The sequence below is a fragment of the Hyperoodon ampullatus genome (assembly GCF_949752795.1).
Source record: "Hyperoodon ampullatus genome assembly, chromosome: 8".
Taxonomy (NCBI): domain Eukaryota; kingdom Metazoa; phylum Chordata; class Mammalia; order Artiodactyla; family Ziphiidae; genus Hyperoodon; species Hyperoodon ampullatus.
Genome location: NC_136921.1, coordinates 40152624 through 40177598, shown reverse-complemented (window position 1 = coordinate 40177598; position 24975 = coordinate 40152624). Strand labels below are relative to the sequence as shown.

The 24975-nt window shown below is 39.9% G+C and overlaps 1 protein-coding gene across 2 annotated transcripts in view; it reads right to left on the bottom strand.

Moving 5' to 3' along the window:
* HECW2 (HECT, C2 and WW domain containing E3 ubiquitin protein ligase 2) overlaps positions 1-24975 on the bottom strand; it is a gene marked incomplete at both ends in the record, with an annotated part of 235382 nt that overhangs the window by 3502 nt on the left and 206905 nt on the right. The window contains 8 exons of one of the 2 annotated variants that reach the window (XM_079710018.1): positions 6553-6862; positions 11961-12073; positions 13097-13182; positions 16238-16352; positions 17041-17187; positions 18459-18588; positions 22165-22263; positions 24252-24404. In XM_079710018.1, coding sequence (XP_079566144.1) covers positions 6553-6862; positions 11961-12073; positions 13097-13182; positions 16238-16352; positions 17041-17187; positions 18459-18588; positions 22165-22263; positions 24252-24404 — 1153 coding nt within the window. Of the gene's footprint in view, positions 1-6552; positions 6863-11960; positions 12074-13096; positions 13183-16237; positions 16353-17040; positions 17188-18458; positions 18589-22164; positions 22264-24251; positions 24405-24975 lie in introns of those variants that run through there. The other variant, XM_079710019.1, reaches the window with a different exon arrangement.

The window sequence follows — 24975 nt, the reverse complement described above, 5'->3', positions numbered from 1 at the left end:
AACTCTTAAAAGAGTAACTCATTTTATACAGTTGTAATCTTGAATAGATAATGTGTGAATTCATTTTTGTGAACTGAATCATACTGGGTAAACTAGGAAATAAAATAATTCAAGCAAACCCTTTATCTAGGTAAGCAATAATCCATAATTAATGTTTTATTTGCTTAGGACAGGACAGGACTGTAGGTGTAGTATATCTATCACATGGTAGTTAAGCCTGTTCCTTCCCTCTTGATAACCAAATACCTTCCCTTAACCGAAGGTTAATTTTACCTAGTCAAGAATTAACAAAATGGCCACATACATGAGAATGAGAATTCATAATGTTTGAATCCCCCAATTAATTTCTTACGCATACTTAAACTGAATGATGAATTTTAATTCACTGTGGTCTTATGGTAGGCAGAGTTCTAAGATGATCTGCCATGCCATATAAACCTTTGTATAATCCCCATCATTTGAGTGTGACTGGGGACCTGTAATTTGTAACCAGTGGAATATGGCAAAGGTGAAGGTATGTTGCAGATGTAATTAAAGTCTCTAATCAGTTGATTTTAAGTTAGCCAAAAGGGTGATGATCCTGAATGGACCTGACCTAATTAGGTGAGACTTTTAAAAGAGCATCTAGAGATCAGAGACTCTCACTGTTGCTAGATTTGAAGAAGTAGGCTGCCATGAATTCTAGAGCTGCAGGCAATGAATTCTACCAACAACCTAAGGGAGTTTGGACGCAGGTCCTTCCCTAGTTGAGCCTCCAGATGAGAATGCAGTCCACCTGACATCTTGATTTCAGCCTTATGAGATGCTGAGCAGAAGCCCTGGCTAAGTTGTGCCTGGACTCCTGATTCACAGAAACAGTGACATAGTAATTGTGTGTTGTTTTAAGCTGCTAGATTTGTGGTAATCTGTTATGCAGCACTGGAACATCACTACAGGTCTCAATGTAGTACAACAATCTAAGAAAATGTAGTAAGTGTGATATAATAGCATCATCCCTATCAAGGGCAGGCAGTGGGGCCAAGTTGGGAGTCAACAGCAGTCCTTTCATTCTCCCGGATTTCTGAGTAAAGAAAGAGGAACATGCAGACATGCAGACATGTCTCTGCTGGTCAGTAACTCACCCATGAAATCCATAAGCCTGGGTACTCTTTTCTTCGATAGTTTCAGTTCTCAACGCAAAAAGAAGGACTGGACAATTTTTTTGACCCTCTTCAGTCATAAGACATAATCACCATCACTGATCCATACCCTAAGGCTATCACTGCTTCCTAAATTACATCTGGTTGCATAATAGACGGTTACTATAACAAAACTTTCCTTCTGAATAAACTGAACAGCTCCCCTGGAAAATGTATCATGAAGATGGAGAAAGTATGTATTGTTGAAGGGGAAACTGTGCAGAAAGATTAAATGGTTTTCCCAAGGTCAAATCAGGAATAGGACTGCAACCTTGGGTTCCTGGGGGAAGTCGAACATTAAACAGAAAGCAGGGAGACTAATGCTGTTTCACTTTTGGAAGCCTGACTGTTAACTTCATCCCACCCCTGACTTTTAATTGCTAGTCCTCAGCATCCTACCAGATTACATACATTTTGACGATAGAAATTAGCAAAATAAAGCTTCAGATATTTTTTAACTGAATGACTCAATCAAAATATACGGGCACTCTAGGGAAAATGGTCCAGATTGGGTCAGTCCAGAAAACTCTGAGAGATACCAGGGGATTTTTAGGTGCTCAAATCATCTAGTTCTATCTCATACTCACCAGAAAGCAGAGATACTCAGAGAGATATGGTGAAATTCATCAGAATCACCCAAGAAGCTTGTTTACAATGGAGATTTTTGGGTGTACCCCCTGAGATTCTACTTTAGAAGGTTTGGGGTGGGCCTAGGGATCTGCATTTTAACTATCACCCCAAATAAGTCTGATGCAGGTAGGCTCCACTAGCGGAGAGACGTCAATTGGATTAGAAATAAGATATCTACATTGGCTATTTGTTTCTTTTTTTTGAATTTTTGAATTTTATTTTATTTTTTTATACAGCAGGTTCTTATTAGTTATCCGTTTTATACATATTAGTGTATATATGTCAATCCCAATCTCCCAATTCATCACACTACATTGGCTATTTGTACCAGTGTTTTGTGTGCTTGCAGAAATTTCAAAACTCCTTATAAACAAGACAGCATTGCTAATAAGGAAATTGAGGAATAGTGTGGTTAAATAAATTGCCCAATATTTACCATCAACTTGCTGTATGAGCCAAGAACAGGGAAGAAAAAAAAAACAAAACAAAAGACAATCCTCTGAGGCTTTTCACACCCCCTCTCCCGCCCCATTCCATGTCCTAAGAAAACTCTAGCAGAAAATAACAGAAGGGCCCTTGGACTATGTTGATATTGGCAGCAAAAGCACATCCAGTTATTCAGTCTCAATAAAAGAACATTTTTCAAATCTTTCAAAGCCAGCCACACTAAGGCTATAATGAGTTTACCTCATTTTCATCTATGCAGCCAGAAACACTCAAGGAGGGCAGGTCTGAACTGGTCTTTGGGAAATCATGCTGGCATCAATATAAAGAAGATTTAAAAGCCCTCCAGACATCTGGTCTGACTTAATAGATCTCTTGGTGCCTTCTGGATTCTTTAAATGTTAAACAGAAGGTCACATGCTCAACCCTCTTTTCTTTCCTATAGATAGACAAGTCAATTATCCAAATTCTACGAGCCCAAAGAATCACAATTACATCTAAAGTTTCATCAATCAATTAACTGATTAATGTATTTCTGTGTGTGTGTATGTATTTATTAATTTATTCTCTATTTCCCCAGAAGTGATTTTTGGTAGCTTATAAGGACTCAAAATATTAGGTGAAGAAGAAATTACAATCAGGATTTTAAAGAGCGAGAGAGAGAGTGAGAGGTGAAAAGCATGGGCCTCATTTTATCTAGTAGATATAGCCCGAGAAATAAAATGTATGTAAATCGAATAAATTTTTAAAATTTGCATTATCATTTATAATGTGTTTTATCAGTACTCTCTTTCTTTTTGATTGGCAGTGGTGCCTAATCCTATATTGTTTCCTTACTCCTATTCCCACCTTTTCATTAAGTAATTAATCAATCAGAACCAAATACTTATATATGTATATGTATAGCTGACTCACTTTGTTATAAAGCAGAAGCTAACACACCATTGTAAAGCAATTATACTCCAATAAAGATGTTAAAAAAATACTTAAAAGCATTCTGGAAAATTCCTAAGGGATACTAGAGCTTATCACTTTTTAATGTCATGATTTCTTTGGAAATGTGAGCATTCCTGACTGAGTTTACCTGTCAAGTCCAAATTTCCCTCATCTGAGATAGCGCCTATAAGCTCCCCCACAGGGGAATCAGGTGCTCCCACAGTTCTGTTGGCAGGGAAGGCTGGAGGGAGCAGAGTTGGCATGGAGCTGGGCTATGAGGTAGGCAAAGAGGGACTCTCTTTGAGCTCTCCAGGGCCCCCTAATTCAGGGCTCACTGAGTGTTCAGGTAGCACCCAAGCACTTTCACCTGCAGACCCTCTTTTATTATGTCCCCCATTGAAGACCCCATATTTTGAAAGCTTGTCATTCCTATACAAAGTGCCCTGATGAACAAAAATTAATTTTTCAACTTACGTTTCATTTATTCCTTCATTCATTGAACAAACACGTACTGAGGTCATACTGCATGCCAGACATTGAGCTGTCCCCTGGTACATGAGGATGAATAGTCTGCTCTCTGCCCACAAGAAGTTTGCACTCTGACAGTAAATTATGCAGGCAAATGGGACCCACTAAAGGTTATGCAGTCTGTGCTCTGTACTAGGGGATCTGGCTGGGGCCAGTAGGCACTGTAATCCAGCCTACCTTTGGCTCTGCTCACCAACCCATAATCCCTAGCTCAGGGCTGCATTTCTCCAGAAAACTGTAAGAAACCTTTGTCTAATCCAAAAGATTCATGTGGGCTCTCAGTGGCCCTGCACACAATGAGTTACAAGTCTGCTCTGCAGAGTCAGGAAAGGCTTTACAGAGGACACTATCTGTGCCAAGCCTTGAAGGGTTTATAGGTGTGTAGGGTTTTTCTGGATCAGCAACAAGAAGGACATTCCCAGCAGACTGCCCGGAAGTGTGAGGAAGCATTGCATCATCAGGAAACCTGAGAACTACAAGTGGTTGAGTGATAGGAGCCAAGGCTGGACGTGAAGCCAGAGAGGGAGGTAGGGTCACATCAGGAAGTGAGGTGGGCTCATGCAGAGACCTTTCCCATTTATTCCATGCATTAAAGGGAGCTAGGGACTGGGCGTGGAGCTTGATATGGCACAGGTGCCATTAAACACACCAGGGAATAGAGGAAATGGGCATGGTAGGTGATGAATTCGGAGCTTGTTATCAAAATAAGAAATACAAAGTTACCAATCACATGGAGTGATAAATTCAATTGATGTAATTCAGTGATTGTTTTGTTAGCCTAGATTTATTAACACAAATAAAGGTATAACTTTTGTTATGATTTTTAAAAATATTCATAATTTCTTTATTATCCCAATTAATACTTTCTTAGACCATGAGATTTAGGGCAGGAATTCTCACTAAGACTAGTTCACAAATATCTGGGTAACCCATGGTGGCACAGCACAACCCCGACCCTCACCAGGTGTTCAATAAATGTGAATCAATGGAAAGGAATTCTATGGTACTTACTACGCCCACTACTCATGTGTCATATACCATTTGGTGGCAGTGATGTTGGTTATCTATTCATTTAAATATCTATTACTTCCTTCTCTGTGTTTTAAAGTCCACATGGACAGAGATCAATTTATGTCTCCCATAAAGTTTTGCATATAATAAATGCATAATGAGTATCTAAAGGCTTGTTGGAGGAATTAGATTTACTAACTAATTAATATCTTATTCTAAAGTCTCATTAGGTTGTCTTGGTTAAAATGCATCTGGATCTATAAATACAATGTGGAATGTTCTCACAGTGGGAATTCCTGCATGGGGGATAATTAACAGAAGAGTCTTCAAACTATGCCTGGTAATCAGGTCACTTCTCACCTGTGGATGCCCCCTGGGAATAGATGAAAAGTACATACTTTTCAAATGTAAGAATTTAAACCCAATAGAAGAAAACCCAGTAAGGAACAGTTCCAGAATGAGAACTCTTAGAAGCCCAAACAAAATATAAATATCCTGGGTGGATGCAGTACATTTCTTGAACACCTAAAGATTGTAAAATGCCACGCCAGCTCTGAAGGCTAGGGATTAGGGCCAATAGTCGAAATAGCTGAACTTACTGAATAATGTGTCAGGCATTATTTTAAGCACTTTGTACATGTTATCTCACTTAATCTTCAAAACAACTCTGTAATGTAATTATTAGTACCAATCCCTGTTGTTCAGATGAGGGCATAAAGATACAGAAGCGATTTTGGCATATCTTGTCTGGAGTGGTCCAGAGTCAGACCTGAAGTTTAAGAAGTCACTAAAAATATTGAGTACCAATTATGCACTACAACTCAGCACGAGGGGTGAAACCACATTCAATTCAAACAAGGTCCTTGTTCTCACGGGGTTAGACCCTAGAGGGGGAGACAGACAGCCAACAAGTAAACCAGTAACTAAACACAATGACTGAACCGAAATAAGTCCTATAAAGGAATTAAGGTATAACAGAGTGGCAGGTACACTGGGGGCAGAAGCCTGGAGGGCCTTTCTGAGCACTGAGCTGAGCCCTTAGGGATGAGAAAGCCAGCCACGTGCAGAACCAGCAGAAAAGAGTTTGGGCAGCAATTTCCAGAGTCTTGAGGCAGAGTTAAGTTTGGCACATTTCCTCAAGAAGGAGGCTGGTGGCTGTAGCTGGCGGGAAGAGAGTGTATGTGTTGAGGTTAGAAGAGTAGGCCAGAGCAGGCCACCCACCTGGTAGTCCTTGGCAAGGAGTATGGATTTTACTCTAAGGCACTGGAGGGGATGAGCAGGGGAGGGAGGTGATCTGGAGATTTCAGAAGCTCACTCTGGTTGCTGACCACAGAATGAACTACAGGATGTACGAACAGAAGCAGGTGTGTAGCCAGCAGGCTGTGGCAGCAGCCCCAGGGGAGAGGGGCTGGTGTAGTGGACTAGGGTGGTGGAAGGAGATGAGCCCAAACTAGTTTTCGGTCTTGAAGCCAAAGAGAAGGGGATAACCATTCCTTAACAGCTGTAATGTCTGTCACTCACAAACACACACTTTATGATTTACAGTTGTTGTGACTTGGACGACTCTATGCTGTTGGCAGCAGCAATGCAAACTACTTTCATTCCATTCAGTAATTACAAATTATTTCAGTAGTATTTTACATTCATTACTGGAGTCCTTTTTCAGGCAAAGTATGTTTTACGATCATCTTACCCACTTCCCAAAGTAAAGACCAATCCAAAAGGTAGAGCATATTTAAGGATTTTTAATAAGGTAATATTCCTAGTCATCACTGGTGTATTTTCATTAGCATGTGCTGATCCAATGACAGAATACAGTAAAACCTTAAAATACTATTATAAGATAGTATAAATTGAATAAGTTGGAAGAAAGGGAAAGGGTGGAAGAGGGCCTTGTATCAGAGATTAAATGATGGAGCAAACTGCCATGGGACCAGCAGGTGGTGGGGAATTGGGAGACCAAGGGGGGACGTCCCAAGGCAGGCACAATACGGAAAAGTGGTGGTGTCACCAAGGGATCCTCCCAGTGTCCATCGCTTGTTCTGGATTTTTTTTTAATTAAAGAAAGTGACACCAGCTCCTCAGTTACTTTCCAATTTCCAAGCTGATAGCTCCAGTAGACAATGCTCTCTGTACTAGAGGAGGAAACGCTGAATTATTGATAACATTGTAAAGCAGTATTTAATGACCTGGAAAGTTATTCATGATTAGTGATATGTGATAAACAAAAAGCAGGTCATATACAGTATAGGTGCTATGATTGTATTTTGTTTTTAAATGTGTGTCGTGTGTGTGTTATGTTTGTAGAAATGAGTGGAAGCATGTTTAGAGATTATCTCAGTAGTGAACTTTATATATATATGTATACATGTATATTTTTATTATATACACACATATATTATTGTATTATATGTATTATATACACAAATATTTAAAATTTTTAAGTTCTTGGCATTTTTTTGTGAAATATTTTCTTTACATAAGAATAAAAAGCAGAGTTTTAAAAACGAAAATAATGTCTAGCAATATAGGGGTAGGGGAGTGAGAGGTACAAACTATTATGTATAAAAGAAGCTACAAGGATATAATTGTACAACACTGGGAAATAGCCAATATTTTATAACAACTATAAATGGAGTATAACTTTTAAAAATTGTGAATACTATATTGTACACCTGTAACTTATATAATATTGTATATCTACTGTACTTTAATTAAAACAATTTTTAATGAAAAATGTCTCATCTTTAAAAAATAGCTTTATCTTTTAAAATTCTATTCCACTGGCAAAGCTGTCTCCCTGAAACATTTCATAATTAACTCTTGCTTCTAATTTTTTAATTTGGGTCAGCATTTCATTTGTAATAATCTCCAGATGCAGCCATTTTCAAAAATGAATGTTTCCTCCCTTTGGCAAAACCAACGCTCCCCCATCACGACTGCGGCTCTCCGACTCCTCTGTCCCATCATCCTACTTGGCAAGAACCTCTGAGATGAACACATAAAGTCTATACCACCCTTGGAGAGAGGATTTGACCTGCATTTTCCTGCTGGCATGTGAGCAGCCTGTTTTTCGGAATGTTTAAGAGCAATTGCAGTAAAGTGAATTTACAGTCTCCTAAGTCCATCAGAGCACAAGGGACAGGAAATCTACACAAATGCAAAATATAGAGCTAACTACCAACCATGAAGCAGAGGAAGTACAGTTATGTGTTCAGGCTAGAAGCCTCCACAGAGACACTCGTCTGCCTCCATCATTATTTATCATCTGGTCTCCAGTTACTTTATTACCACAGACAGAAAAAAAAGAGCCATGGATTCAACTTGTACTGGCTTCAGAGACAACCCTATATACTTTAATACACTTCTTGGCCCACATTGTGAGTAATGCTATTCACTGCTACCGCAGTGTGGGACTAGGAAATCTGAGAAAAGAATGAGACTCACATTTGCTTTCTTGAAAGGTTTAAAGGCCTTCAATCATCCATTTCTAGAAAGACTAAGATGCCCTCCCTTCTGCGGGTACTACCTGCCCTCATCATTTATAGCCACTTCCAAGTCTCCAGGGTACAGCCTCTCATGCCTGACACGAGATGATGCCAGAACTCTTAGGGAATACACTTTTTAAGTAAGAACAACATTCAACCATTTTGTCTCCAGTGTGTACAATGTCACATTTTAAATGTTAAACATCATCTCGCTAATAAGAAAAAAGAAATACATTGGGGTTGACCAGCTTGAGACAGACCAGTCCTTTAGTTCTGCAACTCAAACCTAGCCGGAAAGATGGCTTCAGTGTATGTGTTCTGATGGTGGGAAAAAATGGACTCCCTCCTATAAAACTATCTTTTTAGACCACAGCCAATCTTACAGATCTTTTTCACACTTAAGTAACACCCCACATTTCATAAAGGGTGATGACAACACTATCAGTAAAGAAATCACTTCTGATAAAACTATATGGTCATGCATTGAAGTTCTCCTTTTGTGTTTTTCCTCCAAATGTACTTTTTTTGTGGAGCACATTTTAATAGTTTCAGCAGTATGGTGGCTCACAGAAGATTCACAATAAAAGGTTTGAAAGAACAAAGAAAACATACTGTCCTTGAGAACTTTCATACACATTATCTCCCTCACTTGTCGCAAATACTCCTTGAGCATGGCATATTCCTACTCTTCAGAGGTGGATCTAGGCTCTTAGGATCACATTGCTACTGTATCACAGGGCTGAGGTCTGCATTCATGCCTGCTAACAAGGCTCTATAAATTGATGAACTGTGAAGGAGAATAGTCAAGTAGCTCTTTCTTCCTGCTGGACCTAAAAAGTTAGGGCTTGTTAGAGACAAGGTATGAAAATGGTCTGCTTGCCTGATGGGCCTCATATCCTCTTTATGTATGGCTATTTTATAATCTAGGTAGAGCTAGGAATCTAGAACCTAGAGCCTCAGGTCATAATGCAGAAAGGAAGAAACAACAACGCCTGTTGCTCAACCGTATGTATGCAACAATGGGAAGAACCCCACCATTTATGATGACTCAGCCCATGAACTTCCTGGAGCTCCAGGGGAAGCAGACAAGTGAACAGGGCCTGACCCCCAAGATTCTTCAGCAACCTGTTGGTGCTAGTTATTGCTCCACTAAACCTAATATACCACCCCTTCCCTGGCCATTTAAAGATGGAGAAATGGAGGCCCAAGTGATCTTCTAGGTCCCAGAGTTAGCTGGTGGCAGAGGTGGGCAAGAACCCAGGTGGTCTAACTCCCAACCCTGCGCTCTTTCCAATAGGCTACAGTCTGACATATATTACAGACAATGGTGACAGAAATCATAATGGCAGCCACCATCGACTGGATGCTTACTCAGGGCAAGGGTCAATAGTAAATGTTTTATATGAACGATCTCATTTAATCTTCAGAATTACTAACCTACAAGGTAGATGAGGAAACAGAGGCTCAGAACAATTAGGCAACATCTCCAAGACCCCACTGTGGGCAAGTAACAGAACTGGGATAGAGCCCAGTCTCTCGGAAACTAAAGTTCGTTGTTTATACCAAATTGCCTTTCTCTGCTCACCAGGTTTGGTGAAAATTACAGTGATTAAATACGAACAGCTGATATATCTGCCTATTGTTACAGTTTATTCCATCTACTTTACATAAGCAAGTCTTTACAAAAACAGATTTCAAGAGAAAGAACACAATTCATCTGTCCTTCCCGGCCTCTTTAATGCTAATCCTTGAGTTTCTCAGAAAAGTGAAAGGTCCTACTCAGATACTGTAAATCTGCTTTTGAGTTGCAAATTTGGTCTGAGGGGAAAAAAGCGTGATTTGGACATAAACAAAATAAAATACTTCTTTAAATAATGAAATTAAAGTCTCTTACATTTGGAACACCAGGTAAGCCAGCTAATTACTTAGGTGTTTGGATGCAGTGCCTCTGTTCACAGACTGAGATGCACCCAAAGCGACTGAAGAGGCTCAGGCCAGCCCTGAGCTTGCTCTACTCATTGCTCTCTGTATCTACATTTTCAGCACTGCTTTTTTTCACATGTTGATGCTTAGAACGTTATTCTTAAGAACCAGTGTCATGCAATTGCTAAGAAGACAGTCTTGTTAACAGGTTTCTCAAAGTCACTTGTAAAGTTGTCCCCTGGTATCCCCAGGGCATTGGTTCCAGGGTTCCCTCAGGGAATACCAAAATCTCGGATGCTCAAATATAAAGCGGCATGTTATTTGCATATAATTAATTTATGCACATCCTCCTGTATACTTTAAATCATCTCTAGATTGCTTGAAATACCTAATACAATGTAAATGTATGTAAATAGTTGCCATAACATAGCAAAATTCAAGTTTTGCTTTTTGGAACTTCCTGGAATTTTTTTTTTTTTTTTTTTTTGCGGTATGCGGGCCTTTCACTGTTGTGGCCTCTCCCGTTGCGGAGCACAGGCTCCGGACGCGCAGGTTCAGTGGCCATGGCTCATGGGCCCAGCCACTCCGCAGCATGTGGGATCTTCCCAGACCGGGGCACGAACCCGTGTCCCCTACATTGGCAGGCGGACTCTCAACCACTGCGCCACCAGGGGAGCCCTCTAGAAATGTTTTTTAAAAATAATTTTGACCTGTAATTGGTTGATTCTGTGGTTGGTTGAATCTGCGGATACAGAGGGCTGACTGTACTTAAAGAAACTCAGGATGACATCTTGGGGAACCTAATATCACTTGGGAAGATTTAACCTCCCCAGATTGCAATTTTATTATTAGTAAAATGAGAGGCAATCCTTTTTACCTCAAAAATTCAATATATTACTGCTGACTAGATAAAGGAGTTCTGAAACCAACCGTTCTCCACTCCTCTTTTGTTCATTTGCTCCCTCCTTTTCTTTTGCTTCAGCTCGTTTGCTCCATTCCCTCCAAAACACTTTTTTTTTTACTCACAAATACTGCCTTACTAGTCTCTTACATTTATTAGTAGCAGCAGAAAAGCAAATTTTTCCACTCCAAGGAAATGTATCATCTTATTACAAATGAGAGTACAATGCAGAGAGCATTCCCAGGGAGGTAAGGCATGTATGATAGAGACTGAAGAGGCACAGAGCACAGTTATATAATTTAATATTCCTTAGAAACCACAATGGTCATTTTTAGTGAAGGGATTCTAAATAGTTACCAATGATAAACTTAAAACTAGAGCTTCTGGAAACGTAAATTAGAGCCACAATCATAAGAAGCCACAAGTATGATGACCAACGTTGCTTTTCCTATTGCTACAAATGCTTTGGTTCTGTTGCGTTTTGTATTTTAAGATATGTATGTATGAACATACACTATTGATACTATGTATAAATAGATAACTAATGAGAATCTACTGTATAGCACAGGGAACTCTACTCAGTGCTCTGTGGTGGCCTAAATGGGAAGGAAATCCAGAAAAGAGGGGATATATGTATACGTATAGCTGATTCACTTTGCTGTACAGTGGAAAGTAACACAATATTGTAAAGCAACTATACTCCAATAAAAAAAAAAAGATATGTATGTATGTATTCCAAGTATGACCAGGAAGACCTTTTTTCCTTCATTTAAAAAGGTAATCTGAGGTAAATTCATTCTAAAAGTTTTTTCCACTCTCCCAAACTTTCAGCATAAAAATGGTAATCAATCAATATATATATAAGCTAAAGGTCCTCCCTAGAACACTGTAGTGACAGTAAAGAAATATTTTCTACTTTACCTGGGAAGAGCGGTGATTTTCCCCCATTTCTCCACACAGAATCTTCTTGGGCCGTTACTCCCTCGGAGAGAAGCAAATCCTTCATAGGGAATGCTGGATGTGCCTGTGACAAACTATCCACCCAAGAAAACAGAAGGAGAAGGTGAAGCCAAGAGACCAGGCTCCAGGCAAGGTTGGCATCATTCATGTGCAGAGGTGCTGGGGAAGGGCAGCCTGCTGCTCACTGGTGGAAAAGCTCAAAAGATAAAACTTTATAGACATAGAACAGCTGTAACACGAGAATTCTGACAAAGAGCTGGAGAATACCAAGGAAGGACAGAGCATTATAAAGAGAAAGGGGATGTGGAGGATTTGTAGAAGATACAGCATCCTGTACAGCTGACCAGCTTAGAAGCTCAAACCATGTATACTTCTCATTAGAGATGAATAAAGTGGGCGTATCAATGAACCCAAGTCAACTTAGCATTAGTCCCCGATCGAACTGAGGTGAATGAAAAACAAAAAGAACTTCTAGTCCTGCAAATTTGAGACCCAGATCTGTGATCCAAAGGAGCCAAGATCCAGCCTACTTGTAAGGCTTTGCCTGAGTGACCAAAAGGCTTCCTCATGTCTGATATTTCTTTAGCTGCAACCAGCCAGCAATTGCCCTGTATAACTATAAACACCGCAAGAAAATGAGTTAGTTTTCCCAGTATTCTTAAACTTCAATATTATCTCAAATTTGTGGAACGTTAGATGGAAGAAAAGAAAGGACTCTTTATCAAGGAACTGGGTCACTTCTTAAGGGACTGAAGATTATCTCTTTCAGTTGCCAGGGATGCTGGCCTGCAGAGTACCCAGGGACCTCTTGTGGAAGGGATCAAACTGCTGTAAAGGCAGATGTTGTTGCTGGGATTCTTGGATGGGAGTTGGTACTTCCTCACAACTCTAATGACATGCTTGGACTAGGTTGGGGATGTTCTGCATAGTGATGGAACCACAGACCCATGCAGCCAGGAGAGTCTGAAGACAGCATATCCCGAATACGCAGATAAACCTGAATATATTTATTGAGTATACTTAGCAGTTATTAAAAATATGCAATTCCAACAATAACTATATTAATGCATTAAAAAGATGAACTAATGGCATCTTACCTGTAACAACCTTAGTCGTTGTTCATTGTTGAATCTTTCCACTGCGGCCCAGAACCACCGAATTACAATATGATTGTCATGATATCCTATCAAACCAATCATGAAAGCCCGTGTTACTTTGTTTTCTATCTTAAGTCACCACGACACTGGCAAGTCGACAAAAGACCCCCAGACATAAGTCATCATCTTGGATTCGTTAAAGGTTATTTATAATTTAAGACCAAGGAATAACACTGTAAATGTGATCACATGAGTGTCAGAAGTCAAACAAAACACTAAATGAAACCAAGAAACCTCTGTTTCCATTTAGTGGTCACTAAATGAAACTAGTGGAGAGAAGAAAACAAATGAGTTATTTTAACCATATCATTTCTGAAAAATATAACTGCTCTTACTGGAAATGTTTAACCCTTTTGGTCATTTATTTAAGAAATAATTTTCTAGCACTGCTATGCCAAGCAATGTCCTAAGTTTGGGGGACAATGGCAAAGGAAATAGTCCCTCACAGGGCTTCTGGTAAAGGAGAGACATAAATCAAATAATTATTCAAATCAATATATAATTGCAAACCATTTTAAAACTATATATTATGTTCATATTTTAAAAGCAAATTACTTTTTATTAATAAAAAGGGAAAATAAGTTTATTACTTTAACTCCTTCAACTAATAAATCTCAAATAATCATCAACCTAAATGTTACTTTTATTCCATACTTTACTAGAATTTAATAAAATGTCAAAAGTATCATCCCACAGGCGGATTAAGGCAGTAGCTGTGGATTCTAAAACCTTCTGCGGAGAAAAATTAAGTTCAGAGAGAAGGCTGACAAGGATTAAGGCACAGTTAGGGATTCAAACCAATTAGCTGACATATTCAATGTGCAGAGAGCTACTCTAATTCTGAGTCAGCAGCAATAAGTCCTAAATAGAAGGTAGGTAGAAACCATTTTCATTCAAATTTTTCCTCACATGTGTCCATGGCTGTAGGATTTGGGGAGAACCTTGCCTTACTGTTTACCATTTGATCAGCGATGCCCTTGGAGAAGAAAGGGATCCAAATGAAGGGCAAATACAACTAGACTGGACATGGAGATGCATAGGCTCCTTGTCCTGCCTTTGGCAAAGACTAGCTGTTTGGTGCTGAGCAAATACTTTTCTAATCCATAAAATAAGTGCATTGGCTCTTTATAGCTTTAAAGTTTTCTGACCCTTTGAATCAGCCCTTTTAAGCCTCTCCTTTGCTGTCTGTGCCAAACCATTTGAAGAAGGAGGAGGAGTGAAAATGTCTCATCCTATTCTCTATAAACAGCTGCCCTGTGAACATATGGCAAATGGCAGCAAAGCCGCCCCTTCATTCAGTGCCAAGTAGCTGGGTTAGCAAACATGGCAGCTGGGCATCTCACCATTTTCCTGCCCCCTCCCCCCAGCCCTCTCCTCCCAAGGATTTCATTTGATAAGATTGACAATAACCATAGAAATAGGTACTCGATTAGTCATATACAGTGAATAAAAGTCTATACTGTGTAAATACAAAACTGGCTGACTTGATGAATGGCATTGCTATTAGAATCTCCTGGGGGTTGGGGACGGGAGGAAGGAATGAGCTAATAGCATTTATGGTAAGATGTACGTTACGTAGCATGTTGGAGAAACTGTGTTCTAGTCAGTGAAAATAGTTAACAAAGTTATAATAGCCAAGGTCAGATTTGGATTATACACGGGGCCAATTGGAAAAGAGTTATTACAGCAACTGGACTTCAGAAATAGCAGCAATAGACACTGCAGTTTAATATCGTCTTTCAGAGAAAATGGACGGGCAAGGCCAGCCCAGGGCAACAGTGATGGGCTGGAAGAGCCAAGCAGAGGCCAAAACAAAAGCAACTGAGCCAATGTTAAAGTATTTTTTGTTCTCCAAACTTTTTAATTGTTGGGTTTTTTTTAATCTCTGTTTCAATTTACAGATAACTGGAGAACTGCTCAGCTCTCATTTTAGTCTGCTAACTGATTAATTCAGTGACTTAAAGGTTGTATTCTTCACTCTCCAAGTTCAGAACCACTGCTAACCTCTTATATTCTGAGTTCAAAAACAAAAACAAAAACCAACCGTCATTTGTCACGACTTTCTGAACACTTTATAACACTACAATAAATTTCAGAAAATGTATTCTTTCTTTGATTAAAAGTATTGGATAAAACTTTAACTCTGGGTTAGCATCAGGTCCCTTTCCAAGCATCTTGTTTCAGCAGTCAAATTTCAAAGGCTTCGATGCCAATTACTAACTGAAAATTTGTATTGATCTACAGAAATGGCAGTCCTAAAGCTTCCCATTTGGTGACGTGTGTAGTTTTTTTTTTTTGTTTTTTTTTTTTTTGCGGTACGCGGGCCTCTCACTGTTGTGGTCTCTCCCGTTGCGGAGCACAGGCTCCGGATGCGCAGGCTCAGCGGCCATGGCTCACGGGCCCAGCCGCTCCGTGGCATATGGGATCCTCCCAGACCGGGGCACGAACCCGTATCCCCTGCATCGGCAGGCGGACTCTCAACCACTGCGCCACCAGGGAGGCCCACGTGTGTAGTTTTTAACTAATCTTACAGCAGTTTCCTTTTCAGTTGAACTTAATGCTTGACTTTTAGAAGGGCTTGTTCAAGAAACTTGAAATCTGAGAACCATATCTTACTCCATTTGTGGGTTTCAACTGTGAATTACAACTGGTAAGCAGTTCAAGTGAAATGTAGAAAAACTGTGTCTGTTCATTAAGAAGCTCAGAGGGTATGCCTCTTCAGGTCTGAGAATGAAGGCAGGATAGGTGGAGTTTGACCAGCTGGATACGAGCTCCCTGGTGCTTCACTAACAACACCATAAAACAATTAATTGATGTTCCTATGGCCGCATTTCTTCACTAACAATTAAGAGTTACGACATCCTTGGATGGTGTGTAAACAGCTCTCCATCCACTTGACAGATGAGGTAGCTAGGGAAAGAAGGGCATGTGCCTTGCCCAAGGTCTCAAAGGAGACTGCCTCAGACCTATGATTAGAGTGCAAGTGCCTCTGCCTGTCCTGGATCCAGGCCAACGTGCCAAACTGCTTGCTTCCCTCTAATCTGAAACTTTAAATCCAGCCATCTATAAGTCAAATTTCACCTCCTCTATATTCTGTGTTGTTCCTCCAATCACTTAGGTCTATTTCAGCGGTGCCTGCGATGACCAGTTCTAGTTCTCTTGCATCAAAAACAGATACCAGCCTGGCATCCACCACCTGTGGAATAAAAAGAATACAGGATACGGCTTAAGAACCTGGAGAAGCCTCAGCTATAATTAAGCCTCATCAGAAAAGGAGGGCACAGGGAGTGTTGGGAATACTCTGGATGTGTTCTGTGGAGGCACTTTAAAACATGTAAAGCTCTCCACAAATATATTTTTAGTACAAGGTTGATGAGGTTTTCAACGGAATTTTTGTTTTATAATTGGTCATTGATTAATCCAGTTTTTTTTTCTCTTTTGGAGAAGATCTAGTGCTCCAGTCACTTTCACAGTTTATCTTTATTTTAGCTATGGCTTTTTCACGGAAGAAGTCATATGGAATACTTGTCACAACTCATTCTGACCCTCAGATACAATCATTTCACATATCAGGCATGAGATCTGATTACACATATCTAAGCATGAGTAAAATGCGTGACTTAAATGTTATTAGTGGTCATTAAATCGTCAAATGCTGTTTGAATGCAGGTCATTTTATTTCAGTGATTTCTTGTAACAGGGCAATAAGCTTTTTTGTGTTCTTAAAACATATAGGAAAAAATGTTGAAGTGTTTGAATTGAAATAGCAACAGTAAATACACCAAAGAGAAATGGAAATATTGCACACATATGAAGTACAGTGAGGTGGGCCAAGGTATTGCTGACACCAGACTGAGAACCCCACTCTTGCTGATTGTCTTTACCTCATAAAAGCCACGTACTAAGCTCTCTGTTTGCTGCACAACACCCCTCTCAATCCTCCATTTCACCATCCTCTCAATGTACTCCTTCTTATTCTTCTCGGTGACTGGGATGTTAGCACCCCCTGGTTTTAATTCTCGTTCGGTAATCTGCGATTAAAAAACAAAAGGGCTGACCATAAAGCAATACTCTTGATGTTCTAAGACTACTGCTACTAATGAGCTGGAATCAGCCAGCTACCTGTCTCTGCCCTGGCCTGGGTACATCCCACAAGCAGGGTGTGTGGCACCAGCACAGTGCCCAGGCACCCACCGATGCTCAAGGAAAACTAAGCAATGAACAGACATCTGAGAGCCTCAGTGGTTAAAAATTTATGTGTTGCAGGGCTTCCCTGGTGGCGCAGTGGTTGAGAGTCCGCCTGCCGATGCAGGGGACACGGGTTCGTGCCCCGGTCTGGGAAGATCCCACATGCTGCGGAGCGGCTGGGCCCGTGAGCCATGGCTGCTGAGCCTGTGCGTCCAGAGCCTGTGCTCCGCAATGGGAGAGGCCACAGCAGTGAGAGGCCCGCGTATCGCAAAAAAAAAAAAAAAAAAAAAATATATATATATATGTGTGTGTGTGTGTGTTGCAAGGTTAAGCTTTAAATCCTGATTAAACAAATAAGTCTTTTAAATGGAAACAAAGGGGCTCCAGATTCTGTCCCACTGCTATTTGAATGTTTGACAAAAAGACATTTTCACAAATTCCTTTAGGATTCACAATCAACTACATATAGAAAGCCAATATTTAGGTAAAGGTTTACCTTAAGGAAGCAGAATTACATTCAAGCGAATGTTAAATTGAGAACTTCTTTTCCAAAATACAAAATTCAGGAGACCAGCCAAGTATTAATGTTTAACTAAGAATATTAATTATGAACTAGTATATAATTTCTGAAAATCTTCTGACCAACTCTTCTACCAACTTTAAAAAAAAAACTTTTCCAAACCTTCACCAAAATATTGTTTACTTTCCCTCAGCTTCAAAACAATCCATTTCAGTTGTTAAACATGAATGAGCGTTAAGTACAAGGGCCAATTAAATAATTTAATATTCAACTCTGGGGTAGCAGGGATATTTAAAAACTGTATTTAGTACAAGGCACATTCTAATATCTTATGAGGATATTTTAGTTGGAAATAAAAAGATTGTTTACAACATACAAATAGTGCAGTCTATAAATCAGAAAATCTTAATCTGAAGTCGGCATTAGAATAACCTTTGTAACCAAGATTATTGTAACTGTACATAAACCTGGGTTTAAACCACCCAACCAACCACAAATAAATAAGCATCTGATCTTAGGCCACTGAATTAATTCTTCACCAACCAATAGCCTTATATTACCACACTTAGTCACCAGTTATTCACACACACAGACCTGCCCAAAAACTTCTTCGTTCACAGTGAACGTGAGGTCCAGGATGTCATGGATGTCATTGTCTTTCATCCACTGCAGGCTCTGGTGAAATTCTTCATCAAGGTATTCTAGATCACTCAGGTCACAGAGACTAAGATGATAAACAGATAGAAAAAAAAATGTAGTCATGGTTATTAGCAAAAACCCAGAGTTGTGAAGAAAGAAACTAAGAAATAATGACAAGAACAAGATCAACTAAAATAGGCAGTGATTTCTGTAGTGTTCTTCGTCAAAGTCAGTAACCAAACCAATGAAATAATTCAGAAATTTGACATAAAATTGAAAAATTCTGATATATAAAATGCCTTAGGAATCACTCAGTTTGTTTAATCTTTTAAGACACAGAACTGGAGGTGCAAAGAGTGGCTGCCATTTGCACAGTCACCCACGATTAATGCCAGAGCTGGAAATGGAACACTAGTTGACAACTTGGGTTCAGTATTTTTGGCTATGTTATACAATTTTATTTATTTATTTATTTATTTATTTGCAGTACGCGGGCCTCTCACTGTTGTGGCCTCTCCCATTGCGGAGCACAGGCTCCGGACGCGCAGGCTCAGCGGCCATGGCTCACGGGCCCAGCCGCTCCGCAGCATGTGGGATCTTCCCGGACCGGGGCACGAACCTGTGTCCCCTGCATCGGCAGACGGACTCTCAACCACTGCGCCACCAGGGAAGCCTATGTTATACAATTTTAAATTATCATTCTCCTAATTAGAAATTCTTCGTATGTTTCTATACTGCACTTTAACTTTTTTTTTTTTTTTTAAAGACTAGATTCTGTGATCCACATTCACATACGTCCCTTTTCTCTTCATGGTTCTTATTCTTTCTGTGATTCTGAAAACTGAAAGCTACAGAATTGCTCTACAATTATAATGGTTTTCTAAGAGAAGATCTACATGAGGTGGAGTTACTATTATATGACCCTGTTGTAAGATGGTAGCAATTGATTTGCTTTGGTTGTCTTGAAACTTCCTCCCATCAGTCCAATTTCAAAGACCATTTTGTTTAGTTCAGTCTACACATGTATTAGGCATCAAGTATGTGCCAAATATCTTAATAGCTACTTGCCCTCAAGGAGCAAATGGTCTAGTTGGAGAGACAGGGACACAAATAGATAAGTTAACATAAGGTGATAAGTGATAGCCTAGGGTGGGTAACACTTATTATTAGTGCACTTTTTTATATGTACATTACACTTCAGTTAAAAAAAAAAAAGATAAGGTAGATAGATATAGGGACCTCCCACAGCAAACATGCAAAGCATTTACTTTGACCTGGAGATTTAGAAGAAGCCTTTTGGAGCAGATGATACCTATATTAAAGTTTGCAGGATGTTTCAAGCTAGCGAGGTAAAGGGGAATGGATGAAAAGGAGAAGAAGGGGAAAAAGAGAGACAGGAGAAGACAACCTGAACAAAGCACAAAGGGATGGAGTATACAGATTTTCCAAGCATACTGGCAGCACCAGAGAGTTAACCACAAGACAGAATGTCTAGAGAATGAGGCTGGAAAGGTAGCTGGGAGCAGGTCTGAATGTCATTCTAAGGAGCTTGGTGATTCAGAACTACTGAAGGTTTTAAAACAGGGAATGACATGGTGAGACATGAGGTGTGACTTTAAATTGTCCTTCTGGAAGTGGCAGTGTTGAGGATTACTTAAAATTGGGGGGGGGGTGGTAATCATTGGGTGGAAACCAATTAATAGATCACTACAGTAATCTGGCCAAAATAAGATAAATAAGATAAGGATTTTAATTAGGGCACAGCTATTAGGGTAGAGAAGATGAATTTAAGAATTATTTAGGAGGTGATGTGGAAATTAATAAATGGTTTTACTGGGTAGTATAAAGACGTATATCTAAAACGGGATGGCAAATGAACTCAAGTTACAAGACAATTCTGATTCATTGCCAGTCTTGAGGGCCAAAAGTTGAAAAATTCCTGAGGCCACAGGAGTTCAGCAGGAAAAGTACCTAAATGATTTGTGACCTGTCCCATGGGAATGGGGTGGGAGGTGGGGAAGAGAAGAAACTGTGTTGTGTATTTACCATCCCTGTTTAAGGTTGACACCCAATTTCTGACCAGAGTGACTTGAGAATGTTGGCACCTTGAACCGTGACTGGGCATAAGGGAGAAGGTACATTTTTAGGTCAGGAGAAATTGATGAGTCTAGTTTTAACCATGTTGATTCTGAGGTGCCTGTGAGACATACAAGAGGAGATATTCAGTGGAATGTTGACCGCTTGAGCCTACGACTCAAGGGAGATCATGTCTGCAGATTGGAGAGTAGATGAGACAGGTAAAGAGATATCCCATGAGAGCACACAGAGAGAGAAAAGCAAGGGGACAAGAATGGAAGCTTCAGGAACATCGAGGTTTAAGGGCAAGTCAAGACATCCACAAAGGAGGCATAAAAGTAAAAGGAGAACCAGGAGAGCACAGTGTCACATAGGCCAGTGAAGGAAGAACTCAAGAGAAATGGGTGGGGTTGGGAGGGGTCAACAGTATCAAAAGCAGCAGAATGGTCCATTAAGATAAAGACTAAAAAACATTCTTTAAAAGCTTCCATAGGTTATTGGTGGGAAAAAAAGCCATGCTAAAAAGTGTTGAGGGTGTGTCAACAGTCAGTGTAGACTACTCTTTCAGGAAGCTTAAATGGAAAATGAGAGATAAGGCAATGAAATGGGAAGATGCAAATGGGCCAGAAGAACCAGAGAGGCAGAAGCCAGTGTCCAGGTGCCCAGGACTTCATCGGTCCATATACCAAAAGGGAGGATGGCAAAAGTCTTCCTACTGACCCTCTTTAAGAACCATTAGAAATACTTTGCTTTCAATTGAGCTCTAGGCTTCCATTTTTACAGAAAGCAGATACATGGCCTTGGTTAAGGAATGAGCTGGTCAGAGCCATGCAATCATTCTGTGTTTTCTCACTGCAAGTTTGAGCTACTACCCTCACAGATAGTTGCCTTCTTCTGTTCAGCCTTGTAAATGACTACTGATTCTAGGACAGAAACTGTTTGCTCTACATTTCACAATAATTGTAATCTTTCATTGTGCTAACAATGAAGAAAAAATTCTGTGAATGCTAAATTTTCATCTGCCATCGTAAATTACTGTCTTGCATATAGAGAGATCTCAAGATAAATATGGGACTTTAAAAATATTGCCCACCTCTAACAAAAAAATTTTTTAAAAAAAGGAGAAGGAAAATATGAACCAAGAATAAACAGTTGAAAGTTTGCATAAAGCAAAATGTAAAATGCATCTTGTGAAAGATGGGGGGCTGTGAGTCACCAAGACTAAGCCACAACTATTCTATTAATAATCGGCATTAATACCACAGGAATTCCAGCACTGTATTTGAAGTACAAGTGTTTTGAAGACACATGTGTAGCAACAAATGAGAATGAATTATTCAGAGTGGAGCAAAACTAAGCCTTTGGGAGCAAGACAGGAATAAAGGAACAGAAGCTGGAAAAATCCAGTAACCACATTTGAAATTATATTAGTTGATTAGTTTCAGAAATCTAAATCACTATTAAGTAAGTAATAATAGATTTGAGATAGTGAGCCGATAAATGACATTGTCAAAAGACCCTTTGTGATAAAGGAAATATTACATTCTTTACATGCTAATTACGTAAGCAATAAAAACACTCTTACATTCTGAGAAGAGCCTTATAAAAGGGCCGTGTGAAGAAGGCATCCAACAAATACTGGTGAATTAGTGCAAGACCGAGGATCCTACCACTGAACCGGAACCTGTGAAGGAAAAGCAGGAGATGGCTTACACGACATGGAGCAATTTCTTTTTTTTTTTTTTTTTTTTTTTTTTTTGTGGTACGCGGGTCTCTCACTGTTGTGGCCTCTCCCGTTGCGGAGCACAGGCTCTGGACGCGCAGGCTCAGCGGCCATGGCTCACGGGCCCAGCCGCTCCGCAGCATGTGGGATCTTCCCGGACCGGGGCACGAACCCGTGTCCCCTGCATCGGGAATTCCCCTGCGCCACCAGGGAAGCCCCATGGAGCAATTTCTGAATGGTTCTATTTGCTCTCATGAATGCTTTCCAGCTCCAATCATCTAAGTTTGTCCATGAGAGTTTGTGTGCACTGCAGGCTGGGTCTTCATTAGGCTGATATTCACATCTCCTTGTAGAAGAAATCTGTTTCACTCTGATGTTCAGAGAGACACTGCTCCACTTTCACCCCATGTCAGTAATGTCCACCATGTAGCACCCTACATGGCCAACATGAATTTCCTGTTAGTATGGCAGTGAAACTTCCCTAAATCACTTCTAAGAAATGTTGACAGAATGAGACCAGTGGTGGTGGTAAAAATATTGTCCGCTTGTAGTTTGCTTGCATGAATATTAGCAGGATTTCTCTAATGCAAACCTAGTGGCAATTCCCTTTTGAGGAAAAGCCCAGTCTCAGAGTGAGAAAGTTCCTATTTCTGTTCTCTCTCAAACCCCTCTCTTGATGATAACTCACCACCCAAGAATTATGTATGTGTACATTTGAGGGAGTTTCCTCATGGGACATTCTGTTCTTTAAAATTTCAGTGCTCAATTCTATACTGAATCACTTTGGAAAATTTATTAAATATATCTGTCACGACTGGGTTTGCTGAGAGGTACATGTATTTTCTTTTTCAGAAGTATTCAAGTTTCTAGCTCTTTGAAAGCCTGGTGCCTTCCGAAAGTGTAAATCCACACTGAGGTTCATACTATTCATTTGTAATTTTAGTGTTAGGCAACCATTTTAAGATGAATGTCCAGCAGCTTTGTTTTTCTTTATCCACTTATGTTAGTATAACTGCCATAGCTACTCTTAGGAGGACTCTAAATTGTAGTTAAATGGAAGTTAATTTGAAGAATAAGTCCTAAAACTTAATGCCCTCCACCCACCAATATTAACCTCATGACTCAAAGAAATTGTTTCCATGAGTTGTACTCATGTTCTTTTTTTTGTTACTATAGTGAAAATGAACAGGAACAAGCAAACGGGGGTTATAAAGATAATTCAAGTCTATAAATGCAGGCATGTAAAAAAAAAATGTCATGAAAAGAGTGCAATTCGGGATTTTCAGAATAAATAATTCCCAGATGGGAATCCTAGCCCAGTTTTCCTTGGTTTTGTGTGAGAAATTAGGAAAGGGGCAATTCCTGGCTACAAACTTGAACCAGTCACTAGGGTAAGGGGCCACTGCTGTGACTCCGCACTCCTGCCTGCCTGCCAGCATTCCCTTCCACCTTCCGTTCCTCCAGGGCACCCCCTCCTCCCGCCCTCCCTCCCCCTAGAACACCAACAGCCCAGCTGCTCTGCCCCTCCCCCAGTGTTAGCCACTTCCCCAAGGGCTGCTCCAGAAGCTGCCTGACCTCTGGGTCAGGACATTCCCCTACTCACCCCCCACCTGCCCCCGTCAGATCTCAGAGTGGCCCAAAGCTGCAGAGAGAGATTTAGGGTCTTGCTGGGAACCTAACATCACCCGCAACTTTCCTTCAGTGGAAAAAACCTTTTGAATTCTACCCAACTCACTTAAAATTGGTCTTATGGAACATAATCTATTCCTAGCTTGGAGACTGCCTGTATATTAAATTTGACAACACAAACAAGAGTCAAATGATATAGTTAACTGAAAATATGATTTTCTTCAAGGGAAAAAATGTTTTTAAAAAAAGCGTGGGTTCCTATAAAAACTAATATCACAGAAAATCAGCTGAAGAAAAGTGTTGGAGAAAAAAATACTTACCATTCATGGTGATTGTCTACAAAAGCAGACATGGGACTTATTTGTACTGTGTATGTGTCATTGGCTGAATATTCAAATAAGCCATAATATGGGTTAAAGAGTTCTCTGGATACCAGGAAGAAAAACTCTCTGGAAGGTCCACTGTAATCCAGCCTTTAAAAAATTCACAAAAAGAACAACCAGTTATTATTTTTTTCTATTTATTAGGCACATTTTCTACAGTGCTCAACTTTCTACAGAACACTCCTTAGAAGTCTAATTATCCACATACCAGGATTGTCCAAAACATTGGACATTGAATGATCATGATTCCTGATCTCAAACATGTTTTGACCCAAAATAATGTAATGGACATTTATATGGAGCATATCTAAAACTAAAGCTACATATTAGATAATGGATGAGATAGGCAGTATGCTAATAATTTGATTGTATAAATATGCAGAAAAAGGTAAATTGAAATGCCCAGAGCCAGGTTACGGGGAGAGAGAGTACAGTGGGAATGCTTTATTTAAGCAGGTTAAACCAGAGGGCATCAGCTACATACCATGGGACATGGAGTCCTCATGGATTTCTGAAACACTTTTAAATGGGGAAGGAAAGAGACTTTAGGGGATTGGTGAGAGGATATTACAGATACAAGGCCTCCTAGGGAGATCAGAGGCAAAAGATGGAATGATAGGGTTCACGTGAAAACTTTAAATTATAAAACGCCATGGAAAAT